Source organism: Zingiber officinale, chromosome 10A, assembly GCF_018446385.1.
Source record: "Zingiber officinale cultivar Zhangliang chromosome 10A, Zo_v1.1, whole genome shotgun sequence".
Classification (NCBI taxonomy): Eukaryota; Viridiplantae; Streptophyta; class Magnoliopsida; order Zingiberales; family Zingiberaceae; genus Zingiber; species Zingiber officinale.
In genome coordinates this window covers 1,269,264-1,294,518 of record NC_056004.1, presented here as the reverse complement: position 1 = coordinate 1,294,518, position 25,255 = coordinate 1,269,264, and the positions used below count along the sequence as shown (strand labels likewise).

The following is a 25,255-nucleotide window of genomic DNA, read 5'->3' as shown; positions in this document are numbered from 1 at the left end:
CAGACGGTTCTTTAGCAGTATCACGACGGATGAACAGGACATGCTGCAGATCTTCCACGGGCTTTTCAACAGTGCACATGAATGGCAAGACTTCACAAAATAACAGTTGCTGCCGTTGCCCCTCAAATTCAAAGATCGAGAGAGAACACATTGAGAGAAATGTTTAACCGGATATTGTAGAAGCCAATCTCTAAACAATTGATAAATGCCATTAACAAATCGATAATATTTTCAACTCGATGCAAACTGTAAGAAAAAAGGGTACTGAAGAAACAGCCATGCTACAACTGTCTGGTTAGCCCTTTAGATATCATGCTCCCTCTACGAATTACACAGAAAACACAAGCACTTATAAATAACGGCACCATGCTTGCTTCTCTGCTGTAAATACTGATTCCAATGAGACGCGCATAGCCCCGCACCGCGACAATGGAACTGAAATGGTCGTGCACTCCCCACGGTTACTCGTGTAATCCGTGGAATCCAGACTTGCCTCTATTAACTAGCATTACAAACAAGGTAGGCTGTTAGTGGATAAATAAAACATACATGGAAGCTTGGCAGAACTTAAATGTAAACTTAATTTCAACTAACTGGGATGCTTGTTCTCCCATGCCTCTGCAGCATGCTGCTTTTTTCCGCCCTGGCATAAAAGCAAGGAGGCAGGCCTGCTGCTGTTCTCCCTAGGCCTCCAACTATGTCGTGCCAACGTTCAAAATGTAGACTAGAGGATGAACCACTCTATTTATTGGTCTATTTGAATGGACCCTATCTATTAAACAGGTGGGGTCCATTCAAAAGGACCAATGAATGGAGTGGTCCATCCTCTAGACCGTAAAATGCGGTCCAAAGGATCCGCTCTCTTCAATCACATGCTTACTGGCCCAAATGGTCAAGCATCTCATCACCAATAGAGATTTTTGTGAGAAAAATTGAAAGGCGTCTTGGCCTCTCAGAATTATCTGCACAAAGAAAGAAATGCCAATAGGTGTTGACAGCAGATTATCTCTCTCTTCTAGAAACCCCAGAAGGATTCTGCCACTTGGTACTGCCATATTGAGAATCCATGACATCTATATTTCTAAAGGCCCCGTTCCTCGATGGAAAGTAGTCGGATTTATTTTCATTTTCAGACTGCGTTCCAGACTTGGGTTCTGAAGGCATATCCAACCGATGTTGCCTTTGGCTGCAACTTTTTGAACTCCTAGTGCTATTCAAGACCACTTTTGCAGGAGAGGCAGTGGATCCTTTTATCAGCAAGAATTCCTTTGGGATACATTCCATGTCAATAAAACACTTTCTTGATTTAGCATCAGCTATCAAAGCAGCCCAGTCTTCAGATTGCACGAGAGCATTTGCATTGCCGACCACCTATAATAATCAAATGATTCATCAATGTTATTTAACTAAGTCAATGTTTCAAGTAAAACGGAGTAAAGTATGAATGCTTACCCATAATGCCCTCCTAGCTCGCGTAAGTGCAACGTTCATGCGCCGAATATCGGCAACAAATCCCACTCCATGGTTTGATGCACGGACACATGACATTATAATTACATCACGCTCTTGACCCTGAAACGCATCAACTGTGTTTATATAAATGTCCTTGCCTTCTTCAGTGCCAAGAACCTCCTGAAATTCTCGTTGTAGGCACTTCAACTGAAGTTTATAAGGCGTAATTATGCCAATGGATATTTTTTTCCCACCATTTGATTTGACAAAGTTTTGTAGATGTTTGTACAACCTCAAAGAAAATTGGGCTTCATGAACATTCTGGTAAGAGACAGATCCTCCCCTATGGGACTCCCTCCCATGTGTAATATCGTAAAAGGCATAGGGGTGTAACAGAGGATCTCTGTAGTAAGCCTCAACATCTAAGTTGGCAATGCTCTCGCTGTCAGTCAGACGTCCTTGATAGAAATATCTTGATGGAAAATCACGGATTTGAGGGTGCATTCTATACTGTACGGATAATAACAGTGTCGGGCATCCTGTTTGTTGAAACCTCTCAAAAAGACTTCTGCTATAAAGCAAAGTCCCAACAGCTTTACTTATAACAGTTGCAGGAAGTTGCTGTGGATCACCTACCAAAACACATCTTGCAGAACCAAGTGACAGTGGTGGAAGGACTGCAACTTCACTGGCTTGAGCAGCCTCATCGATGACCACCATATCAAATCCATGAGTAAGACGAGAAAATATCTTGCGGCCACTGCTTGACACAGTTGTAAAGACAATTTCAGCTTCATTGGTAAAACTTGCTTCAAGGCTGGCTCGAGCATCTTCCATATTAAAGCTAGTTCTGGCACGAAACTTGCTTTCCAAAATAAGAAAGCGCGACATCTCAACTTGAACTTTGTCCCTGTTCTCTAGAGCTGCAGCTAGATACTGTAGTAGCATATCACGGTTTTGGTCCCTAGCAGCAAGAACATCAGGATCAACACCTACAGATCCTTGTGACCTACCAGCAGCTGCTGCAACACTGAGTTCTCTCTGCAAACGAGATATTTGATGTGCCAGTTCAGCTTCACGACCTTTCAAATCATGCAACCATTTAATTACTTCTTCATGGCCCTTCTGCATAAGTTGTTCAGTTCTTCGCTCGACAGAGACTGCCTGGGCAGCACGGGTTTGTGAATCAACTCCAACCCGAGCTACGTCGGGACGATAAACCTTCATCTCCCCGTCAATGAAACCGCGATCAAGAACACGTGCTAACAACTCATCTGTTGCAGCATTTGAAGGAGCACAGACTAGCATTCTTGGTTTAGGACAAAGTTTTGGCAGAGTTCTTAGGAGACTTTGATCCATATTCTGCAAGACTTCATCTATTGATCCGCTACTGACATTAACCAAATTGCTCTCAGTTGTTTGCTTATAACTTTCTGGTGCAAGCTTCTTGAGAAGTGCAGTGTAGTAGTGTTGATATTGGACTAAATGAATCACATTAAGCATTCCCCAGACTGTGTGTGTTTTCCCAGTTCCCGGTGGACCTTGAACAAGTGTAAAAGGCCAAGGATCTTGTCTCTTAGTACCTCTGTTATTTGTACCTGCAGCAGTGTGCATAGCAGCCCACTGAATTGCTGCCAACTGTGGAGGATTAAAAGTTCTATGCAAATGATCCACAAAATTTTGAGTAAAACAGCCGGGCATAGCAGGTGCCCCCTCTTCGTATTTGGGAAAATGTTCTGGACTAGGTTTCAATATTGCTGTTTGCATCTGTGTATCTTCATTCCATTAGCATCAGCAGAAGTAGAAATAGAAATTTAAAATTTTCAATGTCATTACATTTCTTTTGTCACCTGAATGTTAAGACGACGAAAAGCATGAAGAGCTATGTATTCCCGCTGAGCAGTAGCAAGGGCTCCAAGAGTGGTTAGATACCAAGTGGTCTTGGGTTCCAGTTTCCTAAGGATATAATCATCAAACTTGCTGCAATGTCAAATTACTGCAGTTAGCATATGCCAAGTTGGTTTCAGGAAAAAAATATTAACACATCATTGTTGCAATTAAAACAAACAACTAGGCACAAATCTCAATTTCAACTTTTATTTTGAGACAAATGCATTTTAAAATGCTATCTAAGCATGGATATTACCTACTAGAATCATACAAGTCCCCAACATAAAAATGAATAATGGCTCCAGTCTGGTCACGTGGGTCAATAGGAAAATGCCGCCTCACCGTACCAACAACGCGCCCAGCTGACTCATGCTTACCATCTTCATTAGCACCAAAATTATTTCTCCTACCAGATCTCCCTGTGTCCAAGACCACAAACAACAATAGTAAGAATTAATATAGACTGCCTTATTCCAATTCACTGTTCTATAATCCAAACTTAACAGGCAGAGTACTCATTGCATGCTTATTGCTCAATAAATTAAAAAAGAACATCATACAAGGATAAATTCAAACCTGCACCAGGACTTGGGTATGTCAAAACTGCTACATCACCTTCCTTAAAAGTCCATTTGAAGTCATGAACAGGAAGAACAATAACATCATACCACCCTGAATTGAACATATAAGATAACATTATTAAACAAAGATTGAATGAAACAACAGCAACCATTTCTTGTAAATCAAGCATAATCAGAATGCAGAACCATAAATCTCAGCAAGCTACTCTTGTTCAGATACAAAAAATGTTTTACCCATCACTAAGCTCTAAGGCTGTATGTTTTTCCTAGCTATTTTTTTTAATGTACAAAGCTGTCGCCGGCACCTTTCTCCTCTCTCTCATTTTATCTAGTGTTCAGGTTATATGCATCACACTTAATTAGTTGCAAATGTATGTTTTTATCATCCATTGGACTTCCCAAAAACCATTATTGTCAATCATGGTTGGCAAAACCAGACAATCCTGATTTGCCAATTTGGATCAGGATTGGCTGATGCTAATCTGATTTTGAGCAAGAAATCAAACATACTACAAGATTTGTGAAATTTGGATTGTTCAAGGAGAAATTGATATTGAATTCATTTTAGTCATTGGTAATCAATGGAGATAAAGTAAAAATCAGCTCAGTTTGAGAGAAGAGAGCTCAAGAAGATAGAGATTCGACAGAGATAGAAAAGTCAAAGGCTAATACATGGACGTTGCCTATTTTCATATGTTCTCTAAAAGGAAGGCGGGAAGCATTCTCTTTGTCCTCTTCTTGAAGAAGATGGGCAATGTTCTTAGATTAATCAACTTAAATTTACTTGATCTAGTTAAAGTACTTTAAATAATTTTATTAATTAAACTAATTGATTTTAACTCTTTTTTAATTAAATTAAATTATAGATTTTAAATTTTATTAAATTAGTTAACTAATTTCAATAATTAAATTAACTTCTAATTTTAAATTAATAAATTTAATTCATACACTTTTTTAAATTAATTCATTTACTATTAAACTAATATAAATTTTAAATATAATTTAAATGATTTATATTAATAAATTAGTTCCAATTTATTTTAATCGGATATTAAAATTAATTCAAATGAACAAATTCGATTATATTAATAAGAATTAATTAAAATTAAGTTAGAATTGATTTAGGTAACTAAAGTTAAGTAAATTAATTACAATATTTAATCAAAATTAAAATTGATCTGATTAAAATTAAATTAATTAAGAAATAAATTAATTTAAATAGGATTAAAATTGTTTAATAGAATTGAATCAACTAAAATTGAATTGAATCATATTTTAAATTTGCTTTAATTAAAATTAAATCAGTTAGTAAGTATGCTCTGATTTTTTGACAATGTGAACAACAATTAGTCACTACTATGCATGAACATATATTTGTTGATCACACTCTAGAAATCTTAGCCTATGAAGCAAAAGACATAAATTTTCTACATTCACAAGAAATCTCTTATATTTGGTTTCTGAATTGCAAACAGCACTGTAAAAGGAGAAGTAAACAACTTGACAATCTCTAAAACGAATGCAATGTGCACACCTCTTTCCCGTTTCTCAACATTCTTTACACGAACCATTATATGTGCATCCCTTGTTACATTTTCCTGAAGCTCCTCATAGGTACTGTACAGTTGTGCTCGACATTCCTCAAAAAGCAAAGGCTCAAATACTCTCACATACTCTTCAACAGACTCGAAATGACCAGGCACACGCTGTAACTCCATCTCTTCTGAAGAAAGGTAGAATACTTTGCATATTAAATTAAAGAAAAAAATTCAATGTCACCTAATAGGCTAATACAAACCCTCACAAAACTTTGTCCTACTGAATTCTGCTAATAAAGATAGTATGTATGTTGTCAATGAATTGAATATTGTGCCTGCTATGCGCTGGCAAATAATATAGAAACCTTATATATAACAAAAATTTGAGATAGAAAACACTGTGCATCCCATGATCACAGTGATACTACCAGTGTGCCACATTTAAATAAAGTCAGCACGAAAGGAATTACAAGCAACAGGTATCAAGAAGTCAAGTTTTACATTGCTATAATTCAAGAACTAGTAGCAGCAACCTGTGTTTGAGAAACGAGGCATGGTGTTTCACATTCTAATTAAATTTCAAGCAATTTTACCTATAGAATTCTACAACATATCTTTGTACTCCCTTTCTTCGAGACTAAATTTGGAACCTATCTAATGGCATAAAGCATCTTATATCAAACCCTGTAGGAACCAAATCCACAATTACACTAACAAAAGGGAGGTCAGGACAAGGAATCAGCAAAGCATGTGCTAACCTGGATTATGCCAAAATTTCTCACTTGTAACCTCCCTGAGAAACCGTTCAACAGATGTATCTTGGTATTGAGGGTTGCTTGAAATCTGCCTCTTCAAAGAAGGAATTTTTTTGGTGTCCGACTTTTGATCTGTGTTGTTTTGTGCAACAGGAAGCTTCTGAGATGGAAGAAGGGAGCTTTTAAATTGTCTGTGGTCTGGAGATTGCTTCCAAGAACCCTGACTAGGAACTTGTGGATATGTTTCCGAAAAGCACTCGTGGTTCAGCTTCTTAGGGCGAGTAAGACCTCTTGGAATTACATCCCCATTTGGTTCACTTTTCATGTCAGTTAATTCTATAGTTGAACTGCCTTCATTGCCCATGATATATGCTTGCTTTTGGTCTTTAGTATTAGGCAATTCAGTGCCCTGGTCAATAACAGGAGTATGAGCATCGGTGGTATCCCTAATAATATGGGTAACAATTGGTGCTGAAAAAGATGTTTGCCTCCTAGGCGTAGTTTTCATAGAACTAGCCTGTCTAGCATCCTCCACGTTAATAAAGACAGTTTGTCTAGCCCTTTTCTTCCCTAACATTGCCTCCTTGTGCTCATCAACTTTAGGCCTCTTAATAAGATTATTTGCAAATCTCAGAGCATGACTAGCTTCAACTCCTCTAACCTTTTTTGGTTTTCCATCTGAAGATTCCTCCAATCCATCAGACAGCACATCTACCCTAGAGCTGCAATCCAAACTTCCATGGTTATCAGAGACAGGACCATCAACTTTCAGGTCTTTTATTGCTTCACCAGTTTTGTCAGTGGTAATTCCAAGAAAACTAGAATTGTTGTCGCTGTTCTCATCAGTTTTAACAGCACAAGGCTCATTTACTTCATTAACAATCTGCTTTTCTGCAATTTCCCCATTGAGTATCTCCTGCTTATTGCTTGAAATTCTTGCAATACCATCTATGTTTCCATCCATATCAGACCACTCCCCTTCTCTTTCTGTTACATGGCCACCCTGACCACCTGAAAGCCTAGGCATTCTAATTTTATTAGCAACTTCAAAATTTGTGGCCATAGATACCGAGGCTTGGGCTATATTTTGCACACTTTCTGATTTTTCTTCTTTAAGTTTCATTGACTTTTTTTTTCTTACAGAAGGTTGAAAAACAGAAGCATTTGGTGCATGTGGAAAAGCATGTTTAGTCAGGATCCTATGACATCCTTCAGATGATGAAAATAGATTCGAACCAGTGAAATTGGCAAGTATAAGAGATTTCTGGGGCTGATAAATAATAGGACTGTCATCCTCATTTGCCTCTTCCTTCGGAGTTTCATTAAGATCAAAAAGTGTCCTTTCCTGAGCATACATAAAAAAATTGAACTGACACTATATATACAGCTTCAGACTGTAGTCTTCGTCAAAATCATCTTTCATCGTCTACAGATTTTAATGGTGGAAACTAACTTCCTGGGTAACTTTTCTGCAAACCAAGTACCAAATTTAAACATGATGTTATAGTGACACATAGTCATTTATATAATAAATATTCTCAAATTTAATTAATGTGCACATGAATAAAAGATAAAATTATCTTATTTACTTTGACTAATGTTGGTTTGCATGCAAGCAGTAAGTTTGTAAGGATAAGTAACATAATTGCCATTTGAGATTGTCTAGCTGGAAACCAAAAAACAGGTCAAGAGAAATTTCCATTGTAAGACTAACTTTCATGGGAATATTCAAAAAATTCAACCCGAGTGTCTAATATATATTCTACAGCATCCTAGTTAACATTGATAGAAAAACAACGGCCTTACCCTCTATGTATCGAAAAATCAACTTGCCGTCTTATAAAACTAGACATCAGATAGTAAATTACCCTCTACACATTCATAAAACAACAAGCACCAGAACAAATCCCTTAAATGGTCACAGAATCTATAAGACAAAAAAAATTAATTAATTGAAGTAATACAAAGCTCATTGTTGTATCATTTTACTTTGAAGCAGAAAATATGGCACAAACTAAAACACCAGAGCATAGGCATAGCCACTCCTTTGTGAGTTTGTGGTTACTTGAAACATCCATGCTCCAGAAGATTGTCAACTACAAACAGGTGTCACCTGTTATTGTGTATAGATACGCAGATCAACCAAACAAAGTGTCACCGACACAACGATTCCTATCTGGAATATATCAATTATGGCAGCAGAAAGGATTATCTACACTATATATATCTATATTATCAAAGGCTGTTAACATTTGGCAAATGCATAGTCATGGGTTTTGTGATGACACAGCAAACAATTTTATTCACAATCATATTGCGAGAATCATATGGGAAATTTTAAAAAGTTAATCCAGGTCTACACTAGCAGCAAAGAGGAACAAATAAAATTTTACATAATGCCGTCAAAGTTTTTGATCATACAGCGCGGAAGAATCCAGGTCTAACCAATTTAGGTCTTTGTTGATTTTTTTTTTAAAAAAATAAATTACTAATTCTGATCATAGTAAAAAAGGAATATTAATTCTAATATTGACTAGAGCTAATAGATTTCACTGATGGGAATTCAATGGTATCAGCTCCCACTACGAATCTAGCCATAAACTTCAAGCCCCGGGAATTGGAATCATCCTCTCAGTCGCAACTCATAACATACATCCTGTCTACTTGACAAGCCATGAAACGGGGGCTTCTAGAGCCAATGGCAGAGATCAAACCTTGTTGTCAATCTACCGCACAGATGACAAATTGCTGCTGATGACTTTTGTTAATTAGAAGCAACGTTTAGGGTTTTCAAAACCAAACGAACAACCAGCAGTCCTAGGGCTTATTGTAGTCATCAAAATCATAAAAAGGAAGCAATTGTCGCGAGATCTCACAAGATACTGGCCGCAAAAATCATGAATTTGAACCCTTGCGGGCACACACATGAAAGAAAATCTCTCATTCATACATGTATATTCACATGATCTATAAATTGCGATTCAAAATAAACAACTTTGTTGTTATAAATCTTTGGATATTCAAACTATTCTCCCTTACACAGTATGTAACCCAATTTGATCCAATTTTCATCCATTTTTTTCCAGTTTTGCAACACTCAGGTTGTGAGCCCAAAACCAAACGGGAACAAGGGGTCGTAATTCGTGTCGCCGACGTTCATCGGCAGCTGGGCGACCGTCTTGAACCAGGTGCGCGGAAGCTTCCCGGTAAACCCAAAGTTTCCGAAGAGGACATCGGCCACCCCTTGGCCTTCGGAGCCCGGGAGCCACGCGGCCACAAGCGCGTCCATCGCCGGAACGTACGGCTCGACGACGAGGGGCCGGCCAGAGATGAGGACCACGACACACTTGACGGCGCCACAAACCGTTTGGATTATGCTCGGTCCAGGTGCGGGGATGGTGAGGTTGAGGTTGTCCCCGAACGTCTCGGCGTAGGGTGCCTCCCCGACCACAACAATGGCGTAAGAGAATCCTTGGCTCCGCACAAAGTCGGCGTCAGGGTTCTCCGAGAAGACCACCTGTGTCGAAGGATCAACTGTGGATTTAATGCCTTGAAGGATCGTGGTACCTGTGCATGCAAAAAACTGAGCTTTCAGTCTTGTTTTAATCGATCACTGCTGTTATAATCTCCCATGCTCGATGCTCGGACACTGGGAATCATACACGTACCGGCAGTGGTTTGTCCACTGCTTCCTTGCCAATTAATCGTCCAACCACCGCACTGGAAACCCAAGTTATCAGCATGAGTTCCGGCGACGAGGATTTTAGGGGCGTTCTTTTGCAAGGGCAGTAGAGGTTGGGAGCCAGGCTTTCCATTTTTTAGAAGCACGAGTGATTTCCTCACGGCTTCTCTAGCTAAGTCTCTGTGCTCCTGTGTCAGCCCATCAGAGTAATCAGAGATGAACAGCTCAGTTAAACTTATCTGTAATGAAGCTGATGAACAGAGAGATAGAATCAAGATACCTGTGATCCAAGCTGATTAGCTAAGCTCGGATCAGGAAGAGGGTTCTCGAACAAGCCCATGATGAACTTTACCCGCAAGATCCTTTTTACTGCATCTCTAATCCTTTTCATGGGAATAACGTTGGCATTAACAAGGGACTTCACGGCGCTAAAGAACCCTGTATAATTATATGGAACCATCACCTGCAAATCAATCAGAGTGCAAATGGAATGTTCAATCAGCATCTCGGAGCAAAATCTTGGGTATAAAAATTTATAAGATTCTGAAATCTATCCTATTTCTCATGAATACGTTGGAATTATGTCAATCTTAACTAGAAAGTAGATATGTAGTTATTTTGTTCAGGTAGACAATTATATGCTTGACTTGCCACCGGCACTATGAAAAAATTAGGCCTATTCCTCGTCATAGCCATTTTTTCCACTTATAGATAACTGTGATTTTTTTTTTTCCAAAAAAATAAGTATGGGTAATTATTTCCTATAGTTGCACTCTATACATCATACACCCAACTAGATTTGTTCTGGATGTAGGAACATATTCTCGTAGTCTATGAAATGAATATGTCAATCACTGTGATTTCTCAACACCTAATATTCAGACAATCTATTAAGAGAATAGTAAATGTGTTACTCGCTACTCACCATGTCCAGACCAGCATTAATTGAAGCTTGAACTGAGTAAGTGTAATTTTCACCAGGAGGATAGGTGATCCTGTCGATCCCCTGCCAGTCTGATATTACGAATCCCTAGCAATATATCATAGAATCATAGTCAGTAAATAAGGCAGGTGAAATCAGTTATGCTCATTGTATTTTACCTTGAAACCAAGCTTCTCTTTGAGGTAGCCAATGATAAGGTGACGGTTGGCGTGCATTTTTTTTCCATTCCAACTTGAATAAGAAACCATGACGCTGGCCACACCCTTGGCAATGCTATCAACGAATGGAGGCATATGGATGCTAAGAAGACCTTCATAATCAATAATAGTATTATTCTCATTAATTCCTTTTTGCGTGCCACCATCACCAACATAATGTTTGGCACAAGCTGCTACATTGTTCCTGAAGATAAGATGGCATTGAGAAAGCAATCGACGTTGATGCAGTGCGAGAAAACTTACAAAGCCAACCAAACAATCAAGGTCCAGTCTTACAATCTGCATTGTTGGATTGAGAAAAAGAAGATATTGGTGGTACATCAGTCTCAAATAAACTATTTGGATCAACTACATTTTTTACTTTTGGGGATATCTCAGGTTCATTTACATCTCTTTTAACAGTTTGTTTTCAGCTTCTTTCGACCCCTCATACCAATAATCTCAATTCATTAAGACTTTCAAACCTCTAAATTTGTGCCATGTTTGAGTATTTTATGCCAATATCCTTAACCTATTTACCCTCATTATTTCATATATGGACTGTGATTACTTGCTTGTGAATGAATAAGTTCAACATTGTTAAATAAAAAAAAAGAGTGGATGCAAGAGAAGAGGATAAACTCCAAACTTTAATTCACATTTCAAAATCAAAATAGACTTGAATACTGTGAGATCTTCAACCTAATTATCTTGGTATTCTGGGTTTGATTGGACTCTCTCTTAGTTTCACATTTCAAAAGGAGTGTTCTTAAAATATGATTAAATGCTAGGAGATCTCCCATTTAATTGCCTTTGCATTTTGGGATGGATTGAGCTCTCTCTTGAACTTCAACAAATATGACATTCTTATTTGATTCGATAACTGATTGGATTTGCAATACTTACTTTCCAGCGACATAAGGAAAGTTCCTTGGGTAGTCTCCAGGGATATCTCCTTGTAAACCAAGGACACTGTCTGTCATTGCCTGTACAACACTGTGATCCTCGCTATAGCTCTCATAGCACCGTCCCCACCTTGGATCTCTGCAAACCTAAATTTGGACCAAGTAATAACAAGAGAAGAGAAATTGTCCTTGGGTTTCGAAAATGAGTTTTAGATTGAAATTTTAAGACAGGAATCTGTCTTATATTTTCTTAAGATGGGGATTCTGCCTTCCTTTGCTCTCAAAATAAAATAATGTATCTGCAAGTGTTCTAGATCTACTTACTGCAATACAGGGTGCAAAAGCATAAGGAATGCCTGTAGCTCTCGTTTCAAGTGCCGTTGCAGCACCAATCCTCTTTACCAGATAAGGATCCCTGCAGATTAAGATATAAGGTAACATAACTAAGAGGTTGAATCTGCAGAAAATATATGTTTATGTTCACAAAAAAGTATTACAACTTGCAAAAATATTTAAAAGCAATGGAGTAAAAGGTAAACAAAATAAAATCTATCACAAATGGAGGAAAAAGTGTCCGAAAACTAGAGTGAATGTACATTTATAACATTTAAAGGGATTATAACCGTGAAGATATGAAGATACCTAAATGGAAAATTAAATTTCAAATTGATGTCACAATATGCATACCTTGTGGCCCCGAGACCAATGTTGTGTGGAAACACCGTTGCACCATAGGCATTATTGTTTCCGTGAACAGCATCAATCCCATAAATCATGGGAATTCCCAAGCGTGTTGACAAACTAGCCTTCTGGAAATTGGTTACCATATCTATCCAAGCCTGCGCAGTGGCATTCGGAGCAGGAGCACTTCCACCACCACTTAATATGCTACCTGTAACATAAGATGTTGATTTTATAAATTAAGTTGGCCACAGGCATGCATACTTTCTTATTGCTGATCATACAGATAAAATCATTTTTAATACTGTTTAACTGGGATGAATTTCCATTGTGTTGATTGAGAGGAACAAACTGGTTCTAGGGAAACGACTACTCACCCACTGACCCCAAGTTAGCTAAACATCCTAACGTTGTGGACAGGCTGGGTTCCACCAGCCAAGCAAACCAAATATGCCAATGCAATTGGAACTCTGAATTCCATCTGTTTCCTGAATGGATAAGTGTTGCTTTTGTTCTTTTCACTCCTAAGGGTCCAATTACTTGGTTGGATGGAAGATATGAGAGAGAGATGAATGTTAAACTTTCATATGCAATTTTATTCTCTCCCTTATATTTTTCATCCGGGTAATCAGAAAAGCTTGAGACATTACTGCTTAAGTTTTAGACTATACATAATTCAACATTTGTACTTGGACTAATTGTAAACTCTTAATGGGAGAGTTACTAGCTCTGTTATTTGTGTTCATGTTTCTAATGTGAATACTACTGGGTGGATAATCTTACTTATCTTCTCCTTTAAAAAATAAATAAATAAAATAAATAATGAATAAAGTAAGAATGAATTTGTTAGCAACTTACCAATGAAATAGTCTTGCAAGACCTGAGGTGTGGCTACTGTCCTCTCAATTTGTGTCATTTGGCCTATCTTTTCCTCAAGAGTCATGAGCTTATATAGTTCTTTCACTCGAATATTCACTGGTTGACTGGGATCTTTGTATGTTACATACAAAGATGAACGTGCTTGTATGGTTATTGCCCAGGACAATAGTAGTAGCACACCCAACGATTGTGTTTCGCATGTTCCCATTTTCTAACCTTCTTCAATTGTTGAAATAAATTATAAACCTGACTCAACATTCACAAACTGATTAAAAGTCTGGATTTTAACTAAAGAAAGTAAGAAACATTTCAAAATAGAGGGAAAATGTAGTTTCCTAAAGAGATTAGGCAGAAAAAAGTGACAAGAAGAAGAAAACAACCGAATTAGAAACACTAGTGGATTAGTAATTTGTTCGACAAACAACAACAACAAAAAAAAAGTACAACTTCTAGAGAGGTAGAAGAAATGTGCAGGTGAGCTGCGCAGAATACACATGTATAAAAAGGAGTTTAAGATAGAGATAACATCAGTATGGAATTATCCCTTCTAGCAACTTATTTGTTCGAGGAAAGCACAATGTCGGCCAATACTTGTTCATCCAAATTATCGAATTAGCTTTAGATCGAGGAGGCTAGAAATATTTGGTAGAAAGGAGCATTGTTAAATGCAAAAACAAATCAGATAAACTAAAGAAAATGCACGAAAGTCTCACGAAATTGTTAGTAACATTAAACATCTATTCTTTTCAATTTCTTTGCTCAAATCAAAGAAAAAAAAAAACCTAACGCCCAATTGTCTGCTCAGAAATATCGAAATCCTCTGCCCAATAAGGAAATTGCAATCAATCACAACGAAGATGCAGAAGTAAAAATGTCGTCTTTCAAACCCGAGTAATTGGAACTCAAATCTTGCTACCAAATTCATGAAGAACGAGATCATCAACACTTGCCGTGGGAGGAGATTTAGGAGGAAGACAACTCACATGGAAATTAAAATGGCGGATTCATTATGCAAGGGAGTCCTTGCCAGGCTTGCGATCGATCATGGGGGAAGTCGAAGCTTTATATAATGGCGGAAACGACCGATATTTAGAAATTGAGAGCTTCCGAGGATGGAGGAGTCCATCAACTTTCAAGAGCGAATGAGACGGGAGGACATGGCATTTAGGAAATGTGTGAGAATGGAAGGTAGCAATGAGAGTCAATCAGGCGGTGTGGAGTGGGAGGCGGAGGAGGAGGAGGAGCGAGGAGACCAGCATTTTTGCAATTACGGCGCAATTTTGCAGCACAGAAAAATTTCCGTTTCGCCTCCCAAACATTTGTGTTCAAAATTTTAAAATTATCTCAGTGAGTGAGAACTGAGGACGATATTAATAATTGAAATAAAATGGCATAAACTTATAACTTTGGAAGCTAATTTGAAACTTTAGAAAATAATTTAAAAAATAGGCAAATTTTGGATGGTTAAAAAAATAAGTTTATCTTTGTAATCTGACTTGTGTATGGAGTTCCAGATCTTTTGGACATCCCCAGACGGTTCTTTAGCAGTATCACGACCGATGAACATGAAATGCTTCAGATCTTCCACGGGCTTTTCAACAGTGCACATGAATGGCAAGGCTTCACAAAATAACAGTTGCTGCTGTTGTCCCTGAAATTCAAAGATCGAGAGAGAGCACATTGAGAGAAATGTTTAACCGGATATTGTAGAAGCCAATGTCTAAACAATTGATAAATGCCATTAACAAATCGATAATATTTTCAACTCGATGCAAACTATAAGAAAAAAGGGCACTGAAGAAACAACTATGTTCCAAGTCTGGTTAGCCCTTTAGATACCATGCTCCCTCTACGAATTACACAGAAAACATCTCTGCTGTAAATACTGATTCCAATGAGGAGCGCATAGCCCTGCACCGCTACAATGGAACTGCAATGGTCGTGCACTCCCCACGGTTACTCGTGTAATCCAGACTTGCCTCTATTAACTAGCATTACAAACAAGGTAGGCTGTTAGTGGATAAATAAAACATACATGGAAGCTTGGCAGAACTTAAATGTAAACTTAATTTCAACCAATTGGGATGCTTGTTCTCCCATGCCTCTGCATGCTGCTTTTTTCCGCCCTGGCATAAAAGCAAGGAGGCAGGCCTGCTGCTGTTCTCCCTAGGCCTCCAACTATGTCTGCCAACGTTCAAAATGTAGACTAGAGGATGGATCACTCTATTTATTGGTCCATTTGAATGGACCCTATCTATTAAACAGGCGGGGTCCATTCAAATGGACCAATGAATGGAGTGGTCCATTCTCTGGACTGCAAAATGCTGTCCAAAGGATCCGCTCTCTTCAATCACATGCTTACTGGCCCAAACGGTCAGGCATCTCATCACCAATAGAGATTTCTGTGAGAAAAATTGAAAGGCGTCTTGGCCTCTCAGAATTATCTGCACAAAGAAAGAAATGCCAATAGGTGTTGACAGCAGATTATCTCTCTCTTCTAGAAACCCCAGAAGGATTCTGCCACTTGGTACTGCCATATTGAGAATCCATGACATCTATATTTCTAAAGGCCCCGTTCCTTGATGGAAAGTAGTCGGATTTATTTTCATTTTCAGACTGCGTTCCAGACTTGGGTTCTGAAGGCATATCCAACCGATGTTGCCTTTGGCTGCAACTTTTTGAACTCCTAGTGCTATTCAAGACCACTTTTGCAGGAGAGGCAGTGGATCCTTTTATCAGCAAGAATTCCTTTGGGATACATTCCATGTCAATAAAACACTTTCTTGATTTAGCATCAGCTATCAAAGCAGCCCAGTCTTCAGATTGCACGAGAGCATTTGCATTGCCGACCACCTATAATAATCAAATGATTCATCAATGTTATTTAACTAACTCAATGTTTCAAGTAAAATGCAGTAAAGTATGAGTGCTTACCCATAATGCCCTCCTAGCTCGCGTAAGTGCAACGTTCATGCGCCGAATATCGGCAACAAATCCCACTCCATGGTTTGATGCACGGACACATGACATTATAATTACATCACGCTCTTGACCCTGAAACGCATCAACTGTGTTTATATAAATGTCCTTGCCTTCTTCAGTGCCAAGAACCTCCTGAAATTCTCGTTGTAGGCACTTCAACTGAAGTTTATAAGGCGTAATTATGCCAATGGATATTTTTTTCCCACCATTTGATTTGACAAAGTTTTGTAGATGTTTGTACAACCTCAAAGAAAATTGGGCTTCATGAACATTCTGGTAAGAGACAGATCCTCCCCTATGGGACTCCCTCCCATGTGTAATATCGTAAAAGGCATAGGGGTGTAACAGAGGATCTCTGTAGTAAGCCTCAACATCTAAGTTGGCAATGCTCTCGCTGTCGGTCAGACGTCCTTGATAGAAATATCTTGATGGAAAATCACGGATTTGAGGGTGCATTCTATACTGTACGGATAATAACAGTGTCGGGCATCCTGTTTGTTGAAACCTTTCAAAAAGACTTCTGCTATAAAGCAAAGTCCCAACAGCTTTACTTATAACAGTTGCAGGAAGTTGCTGTGGATCACCTACCAAAACACATCTTGCAGAACCAAGTGACAGTGGTGGAAGGACTGCAACTTCACTGGCTTGAGCAGCCTCATCGATGACCACCATATCAAATCCATGAGTAAGACGAGAAAATATCTTGCGGCCACTGCTTGACACAGTTGTAAAGACAATTTCAGCTTCATTGGTAAAACTTGCTTCAAGGCTGGCTCGAGCATCTTCCATATTAAAGCTAGTTCTGGCACGAAACTTGCTTTCCAAAATAAGAAAGCGCGACATCTCAACTTGAACTTTGTCCCTGTTCTCTAGAGCTGCAGCTAGATACTGTAGTAGCATATCACGGTTTTGGTCCCTAGCAGCAAGAACATCAGGATCAACACCTACAGATCCTTGTGACCTACCAGCAGCTGCTGCAACACTGAGTTCTCTCTGCAAACGAGATATTTGATGTGCCAGTTCAGCTTCACGACCTTTCAAATCATGCAACCATTTAATTACTTCTTCACGGCCCTTCTGCATAAGTTGTTCAGTTCTTCGCTCGACAGAGACTGCCTGGGCAGCACGGGTTTGTGAATCAACTCCAACCCGAGCTACGTCGGGACGATAAACCTTCATCTCCCCGTCAATGAAACCGCGATCAAGAACACGTGCTAACAACTCATCTGTTGCAGCATTTGAAGGAGCACAGACTAGCATTCTTGGTTTAGGACAAAGTTTTGGCAGAGTTCTTAGGAGACTTTGATCCATATTCTGCAAGACTTCATCTATTGATCCGCTACTGACATTAACCAAATTGCTCTCAGTTGTTTGCTTATAACTTTCTGGTGCAAGCTTCTTGAGAAGTGCAGTGTAGTAGTGTTGATATTGGACTAAATGAATCACATTAAGCATTCCCCAGACTGTGTGTGTTTTCCCAGTTCCCGGTGGACCTTGAACAAGTGTAAAAGGCCAAGGATCTTGTCTCTTAGTACCTCTGTTATTTGTACCTGCAGCAGTGTGCATAGCAGCCCACTGAATTGCTGCCAACTGTGGAGGATTAAAAGTTCTATGCAAATGATCCACAAAATTTTGAGTAAAACAGTCGGGCATAGCAGGTGCCCCCTCTTCGTATTTGGGAAAATGTTCTGGACTAGGTTTCAATATTGCTGTTTGCATCTGTATATCTTCATTCCATTAGCATCAGCAGAAGTAGAAATAGAAATTTAAAATTTTCAGTGTCATTACATTTCTTTTGTCACCTGAATGTTAAGACGACGAAAAGCATGAAGAGCTATGTATTCCCGCTGAGCAGTAGCAAGGGCTCCAAGAGTGGTTAGATACCAAGTGGTCTTGGGTTCCAGTTTCCTAAGGATATAATCATCAAACTTGCTGCAATGTCAAATTACTGCAGTTAGCATATGCCAAGTTGGTTTCAGGAAAAAAATATTAACACATCATTGTTGCAATTAATACAAACAACTAGGCACAAATCTCAATTTCAACTTTTATTTTGAGACAAATGCATTTTAAAATGCTATCTAAGCATGGATATTACCTACTAGAATCATACAAGTCCCCAACATAAAAATGAATAATGGCTCCAGTCTGGTCACGTGGGTCAATAGGAAAATGCCGCCTCACCGTACCAACAGCGCGCCCAGCTGACTCATGCTTACCATCTTCATTAGCACCAAAATTATTTCTCCTACCAGATCTCCCTGTGTCCAAGACCACAAACAACAATAGTAAGAATTAATATAGACTGCCTTATTCCAATTCACTGTTCTATAATCCAAACTTAACAGGCAGAGTACTCATTGCATGCTTATTGCTCAATAAATTAAAAAAGAACATCATACAAGGATAAATTCAAACCTGCACCAGGACTTGGGTATGTCAAAACTGCTACATCACCTTCCTTAAAAGTCCATTTGAAGTCATGAACAGGAAGAACAATAACATCATACCACCCTGAATTGAACATATAAGATAACATTATTAAACAAAGATTGAATGAAACAACAGCAACCATTTCTTGTAAATCAAGCATAATCAGAATGCAGAACCATAAATCTCAGCAAGCTACTCTTGTTCAGATACAAAAAATGTTTTACCCATCACTAAGCTCTAAGGCTGTATGTTTTTCCTAGCTATTTTTTTTAATGTACAAAGCTGTCACCGGCACCTTTCTCCTCTCTCTCATTTTATCCAGTGTTCAGGTTATATGCATCACACTTAATTAGTTGCAAATGTATGTTTTTATCATCCATTGGACATCCCAAAAACCATTATTGTCAATCATGGTTGGCAAAATCAGACAATCCTGATTGGCCAAGTTGGATCAGGATTGGCTGATGCTAATCCGATTTTGAGCAAGAAATCAAACATACTACAAGATTTGTGAAATTTGGATTGTTCAAGGAGAATTTGATATTGAATTCATTTTAGTCATTGGTAATCAATGGAGATATAGTAAAAATCAGCTCAGTTTGAGAGAAAGAGAGCTCAAGAAGATAGAGATTCAACAGAGATAGAAAAGTCAAAGGCTAATACATGGACGTTGCCTATTTTCATATGTTCTCTAAAAGGAAGGCGGGAAGCATTCTCTTTGTCCTCTTCTTGAAGAAGATGGGCAATGTTCTTAGATTAATCAACTTAAATTTACTTGATCTAGTTAAAGTACTTTAAATAATTTTATTAATTAAACTAATTGATTTTAACTCTTTTTTAATTAAATTAAATTATAGATTTTAAATTTTATTAAATTAGTTAACTAATTTCAATAATTAAATTAACTTCTAATTTTAAATTAATAAATTTAATTCATACACTTTTTTAAATTAATTCATTTACTATTAAACTAATATAAATTTTAAATATAATTTAAATGATTTATATTAATAAATTAGTTCCAATTTATTTTAATCGGATATTAAAATTAATTCAAATGAACAAATTCGATTATATTAATAAGAATTAATTAAAATTAAGTTAGAATTGATTTAGGTAACTAAAGTTAAGTAAATTAATTAAAATATTTAATCAAAATTAAAATTGATCTGATTAAAATTAAATTAATTAAGAAATAAATTAATTTAAATAGGATTAAAATTGTTTAATAGAATTGAATCAACTAAAATTGAATTGAATCATATTTTAAATTTGCTTTAATTAAAATTAAATCAGTTAGTAAGTATGCACTGATTTTTTGACAATGTAAACAGAGACACTTTAGTAAGTTTTAATATCATATCGATTCTGCCACCCATGTTCTCAACTCCATCTGTTATGTCATTCTTTTTGTATGCATGCCTCTTGATCGCTCCATATTCTAAACCAGGAAAAGAAATTGAAGAAAATGATATCTCATCCAAAGACAGGAAGAATGGAAAAGCAAAGCAATAGATTGAGTTCTCTCTTAGAATGTTATAATTATTGTTGGCGTCCATAAATACTATCGGAGTTTAGAGACAAGGAATCAATCAGTCACTACTCCATGAATATTTGAAATTTAATGCAACCACAAGACTTTTGTACACTCTTATGTAAATCATCAAAAGGATAGAAAAACCACTAGTAGGAATTCATACAATCACTAGATTAAGTTATTGCATGCTATGTTGTCGCAAATTTATCCTAGCAATGATTCACTTATGGATCACCAAGCGCTATGTGTTATATACATTGACAGGATCTAAAAAAAGAAATACTTTACAAAGAAAGGAAAACAAGGTAAAGCTTTACTGGAAAATAGAAAGTTGAACAACAATTAGTCACTACTATGCATGAACATATATTTGTTGATCACACTCTAGAAATCTTAGCCTATGAAGCAAAAGACATAAATTTTCTACATTCACAAGTAGTCTCTTATATTTGGTTTCTGAATTGCAAACAGCACTGTAAAAGGAGAAGTAAACAACTTGACAATCTCTAAAACGAATGCAATGTGCACACCTCTTTCCCGTTTCTCAACATTCTTTACACGAACCATTATATGTGCATCCCTTGTTACATTTTCCTGAAGCTCCTCATAGGTACTGTACAGTTGTGCTCGACATTCCTCAAAAAGCAAAGGCTCAAATACTCTCACATACTCTTCAACAGACTCGAAATGACCAGGCACACGCTGTAACTCCATCTCTTCTGAAGAAAGGTAGAATACTTTGCATATTAAATTAAAGAAAAAAATTCAATGTCACCTAATAGGCTAATACAAACCCTCACAAAACTTTGTCCTACTGAATTCTGCTAATAAAGATAGTATGTATGTTGTCAATGAATTGAATATTGTGCCTGCTATGCGCTGGCAAATAATATAGAAACCTTATATATAACAAAAATTTGAGATAGAAAACACTGTGCATCCCATGATCACAGTGATACTACCAGTGTGCCACATTTAAATAAAGTCAGCACGAAAGGAATTACAAGCAACAGGTATCAAGAAGTCAAGTTTTACATTGCTATAATTCAAGAACTAGTAGCAGCAACCTGTGTTTGAGAAACGAGGCATGGTGTTTCACATTCTAATTAAATTTCAAGCAATTTTACCTATAGAATTCTACAACATATCTTTGTACTCCCTTTCTTCAAGACTAAATTTGGAACCTATCTAATGGCATAAAGCATCTTATATCAAACCCTGTAGGAACCAAATCCACAATTACACTAACAAAAGGGAGGTTAGGGAAAGGCATCAGCAAAGCATGTGCTAACCTGGATTATGCCAAAATTTCTCACTTGTAACCTCCCTGAGAAACCGTTCAACAGATGTATCTTGGTATTGAGGGTTGCTTGAAATCTGCCTCTTCAAAGAAGGAATTTTTTTGGTGTCCGACTTTTGATCTGTGTTGTTTTGTGCAACAGGAAGCTTCTGAGATGGAAGAAGGGAGCTTTTAAATTGTCTGTGGTCTGGAGATTGCTTCCAAGAACCCTGCCTAGGAACTTGTGGATATGTTTCCGAAAAGCACTCGTGGTTCAGCTTCTTAGGGCGAGTAAGACCTCTTGGAATTACATCCCCATTTGGTTCACTTTTCATGTCAGTTAATTCTATAGTTGAACTGCCTTCATTGCCCATGATATATGCTTGCTTTTGATCTTTAGTATTAGGCAATTCAGTGCCCTGGTCAATAACAGGAGTATGAGCATCGGTGGTATCCCTAATAATATGGGTAACAATTGGTGCTGAAAAAGATGTTTGCCTCCTAGGCGTAGTTTTCGTAGAACTAGCCTGTCTAGCATCCTCCACGTCAATAAAGACAGTTTGTCTAGCCCTTTTCTTCCCTAACATTGCCTCCTTGTGCTCATCAACTTTAGGCCTCTTAATAAGATTATTTGCAAATCTCAGAGCATGACTAGCTTCAACTCCTCTAACCTTTTTTGGTTTTCCATCTGAAGATTCCTCCAATCCATCAGACAGCACATCTACCCTAGAGCTGCAATCCAAACTTCCATGGTTATCAGAGACAGGACCATCAACTTTCAGGTCTTTTATTGCTTCACCAGTTTTGTCAGTGGTAATTCCAAGAAAACTAGAATTGTTGTCGCTGTTCTCATCAGTTTTAACAGCACAAGGCTCATTTACTTCATTAACAATCTGCTTTTCTGCAATTTCCCCATTGAGTATCTCCTGCTTATTGCTTGAAATTCTTGCAATACCATCTATGTTTCCATCCATATCAGACCACTCCCCTTCTCTTTCTGTTGCATGGCCACCCTGACCACCTGAAAGCCTAGGCATTCTAATTTTATTAGCAACTTCAAAATTTGTGGCCATAGATACCGAGGCTTGGGCTATATTTTGCGCACTTTCTGATTTTTCTTCTTTAAGTTTCATTGACTTTTTTTTCTTACAGAAGATTGAAAAACAGAAGCATTTGGTGCATGTGGAAAAGCATGTTTAGTCAGGATCCTATGACATCCTTCAGATGATGAAAATAGATTCGAACCAGTCAAATTGGCAAGTATAAGAGATTTCTGGGGCTGATAAATAATAGGACTGTCATCCTCATTTGCCTCTTCCTTCGGAGGTTCATTAAGATCAAAAAGTGTCCTTTCCTGAGCATACATAAAAAAATTGAACTGACACTATATATACAGCTTCAGACTGTAGTCTTCGTCAAAATCATCTTTCATCTTCTACAGATTTTAATGGTGGAAACTAACTTCCTGGGTAACTTTTCTGCAAACCAAGTACCAAATTTAAACATGATGTTATAGTGACACATAGTCATTTATATAATAAATATTCTCAAATTTAATTAATGTGCACATGAATAAAAGATAAAATTATCTTATTTACTTTGACTAATGTTGGTTTGCATGCAAGCAGTAAGTTTGTAAGGATAAGTAACATAATTGCCATTTGAGATTGTCTAGCTGGAAACCAAAAAACAGGTCAAGAGAAATTTCCATTGCTAAGACTAACTTTCATGGGAACATTCAAAAAATTCAACCCGAGTGTCTAATATATATTCTACAGCATCCTAGTTAACATTGATAGAAAAACTGTACAACATATTTTCATTGATACTTTAAAAAAAGAAATAAAAAATGTATCTCATATTGAATGTTCCTAGACTTGCTGCAGTAAATCAAAGAATCTGGTATTGCCCAAGATTTTACCAACTGACTGCCTTTTGATAAAAGACAGACAATGAAATGTAGGTTATTGAATGAACACTTCAGGTTATCCTCTACATGTTTTCCTAAACAACGGCCTTACCCTCTATGTATTGAATAATCAACTTGCCGTCTTATAAAACTAGACATCAGATAGTAAATTACCCTCTACACATTCATAAAACAACAGGCACCAGAACAAATCCTTTAAATGGTCACAGAATCTATAAGACAAAAAAAATTAATTAATTGAAGTAATACAAAGCTCATTGTTGTATTATTTTACTTTGAAGCAGAAAATATGGCACAAACTAAAACACCAGAGCATAGGCATAGCCACTCCTTTGTGAGTTTGTGGTTACTTGAAACATCCATGCTCCAGAAGATTGTCAACTACAAACAGGTGTCACCTGTTATTGTGTATAGATACGCAGATCAACCAAACAAAGTGTCACCAACACAACGATTCCTATCTGGAATATATCAAGTAGAAAAAGCAATTATGGCAGCAGAAAGGATTATCTACTCTATATATATCTATATTATCAAAGGCTGTTAACATTTGGGAAATGCAGTCATGGGTTTTATGATGGCACAGCAAACAATTTTATTCACAATCATATTGCGAGAATCATATGGGAAATTTTAAAAAGTTAATCCAGGTCATACACTAGCAGCAAAGAGGAACAAATAAAATTTTACATAATGCCGTCAAAGTTTTTGATCAAACAGCGCGGAAGAATCCAGGTCTAACCAATTTAGGTCTTTGTTGATTTTTTTAAAAAATAAATTACCAATTCTGATCATAGTAAAAAAGGAATATTAATTCTAATATTGACTAGAGCTAATAGATTTCACTGATGGGAATTCAATGGTATCGGCTCCCACTACGAATCTAACCATCAACTCCAAGCCCCGGGAATTGGAATCATTCTCTCAGTCGCAACTCATAACATACATCCTGTCTACTTGACAAGCCATGAAACGGGGGCTTCTAGAGCCAATGGCAGAGATCAAACCCTGTTGTTAATCTACCGCACAGATGACAAATTGCTGCTCATGACTTTTGTAAATTAGAATCAACGTTTAGGGTTTTCAAAACCAAACGAACACCAGCAGTCCTAGGGCTTATTGTAGTCATCAAAATCATAAAAAGGAAGCAATAGTCGCGAGATCTCACCAGATACTGGCCGAAAAGGGCAAAAAAACAAACAAAAGGTTGAATGAAAGCGCTTCTGCTTGCTAATGCTCGAGAAAGATGCTGAGAAGAAAGAGATCGATCGCTTCGAGGTCGCGATCCCAGGCTTAGCTCTGAAGAGGTGGTGGTGGTAGGAAGCGGCATCGGCCGGTACTTATAGACTCGTCGCTCACCAACACAGCTCTATAGACACGTGCTCCGCACGAGCACATGCAACGAACGGCGGAGATTCAGATTCGCTCTTTTTGGACGCTGGATATTTCCCATGCTATTACTACGCCCTTTACTTCCATTTGCACCCCTTGTGTGACTGGGCGCTCTGACCATGAGACACGTTCCAAGCACTTTGAACGTGGATCGTATCATTTTCATGCTCGGCGGGTTTGGGCTCGACCCGAATGTATT

The 25,255-nt window shown here is 37.7% G+C and overlaps 3 protein-coding genes across 4 annotated transcripts; all 3 read right to left on the bottom strand.

Moving 5' to 3' along the window:
- Positions 1-191: 191 nt before the first annotated feature.
- Positions 192-24,935, bottom strand: LOC122026333 (uncharacterized ATP-dependent helicase C29A10.10c-like). The gene is made up of 9 exons (XM_042585006.1): positions 24,833-24,935; positions 6,220-7,685; positions 5,458-5,646; positions 3,919-4,014; positions 3,599-3,761; positions 3,303-3,432; positions 1,453-3,219; positions 595-1,371; positions 192-502 (listed from the first exon to the last, which is right to left on the bottom strand). The coding sequence occupies exons 2-8, from the start codon at positions 7,571-7,573 to the stop codon at positions 1,003-1,005; spliced, it is 4,068 nt and encodes a 1,355-aa protein (XP_042440940.1). The 5' UTR covers positions 7,574-7,685; positions 24,833-24,935; the 3' UTR covers positions 192-502; positions 595-1,002.
- LOC122026335 (beta-glucosidase BoGH3B-like) lies at positions 9,204-15,091 on the bottom strand. The gene is made up of 10 exons (XM_042585009.1): positions 14,487-15,091; positions 13,483-13,749; positions 12,631-12,835; positions 12,268-12,358; positions 11,945-12,090; positions 11,000-11,243; positions 10,824-10,928; positions 10,179-10,361; positions 9,885-10,086; positions 9,204-9,783 (listed from the first exon to the last, which is right to left on the bottom strand). The coding sequence occupies exons 2-10, from the start codon at positions 13,709-13,711 to the stop codon at positions 9,314-9,316; spliced, it is 1,875 nt and encodes a 624-aa protein (XP_042440943.1). The 5' UTR covers positions 13,712-13,749; positions 14,487-15,091; the 3' UTR covers positions 9,204-9,313.
- LOC122026334 (uncharacterized ATP-dependent helicase C29A10.10c-like) lies at positions 15,631-24,969 on the bottom strand. 2 transcript variants are annotated; one of them, XM_042585008.1, is made up of 9 exons: positions 24,833-24,962; positions 23,939-24,125; positions 21,748-23,212; positions 20,986-21,174; positions 18,904-18,999; positions 18,584-18,746; positions 18,288-18,417; positions 16,438-18,204; positions 15,631-16,356 (listed from the first exon to the last, which is right to left on the bottom strand). In XM_042585008.1, the coding sequence occupies exons 3-9, from the start codon at positions 22,865-22,867 to the stop codon at positions 15,988-15,990; spliced, it is 3,834 nt and encodes a 1,277-aa protein (XP_042440942.1). In that variant the 5' UTR covers positions 22,868-23,212; positions 23,939-24,125; positions 24,833-24,962; the 3' UTR covers positions 15,631-15,987. The 2 variants fall into 2 exon arrangements, with proteins under 2 accessions (XP_042440942.1, XP_042440941.1); XM_042585007.1 differs by lacking the exon at positions 23,939-24,125 and having other exon boundaries at positions 24,833-24,969.
- Between the last annotated feature and the right edge of the window lie 286 nt (positions 24,970-25,255).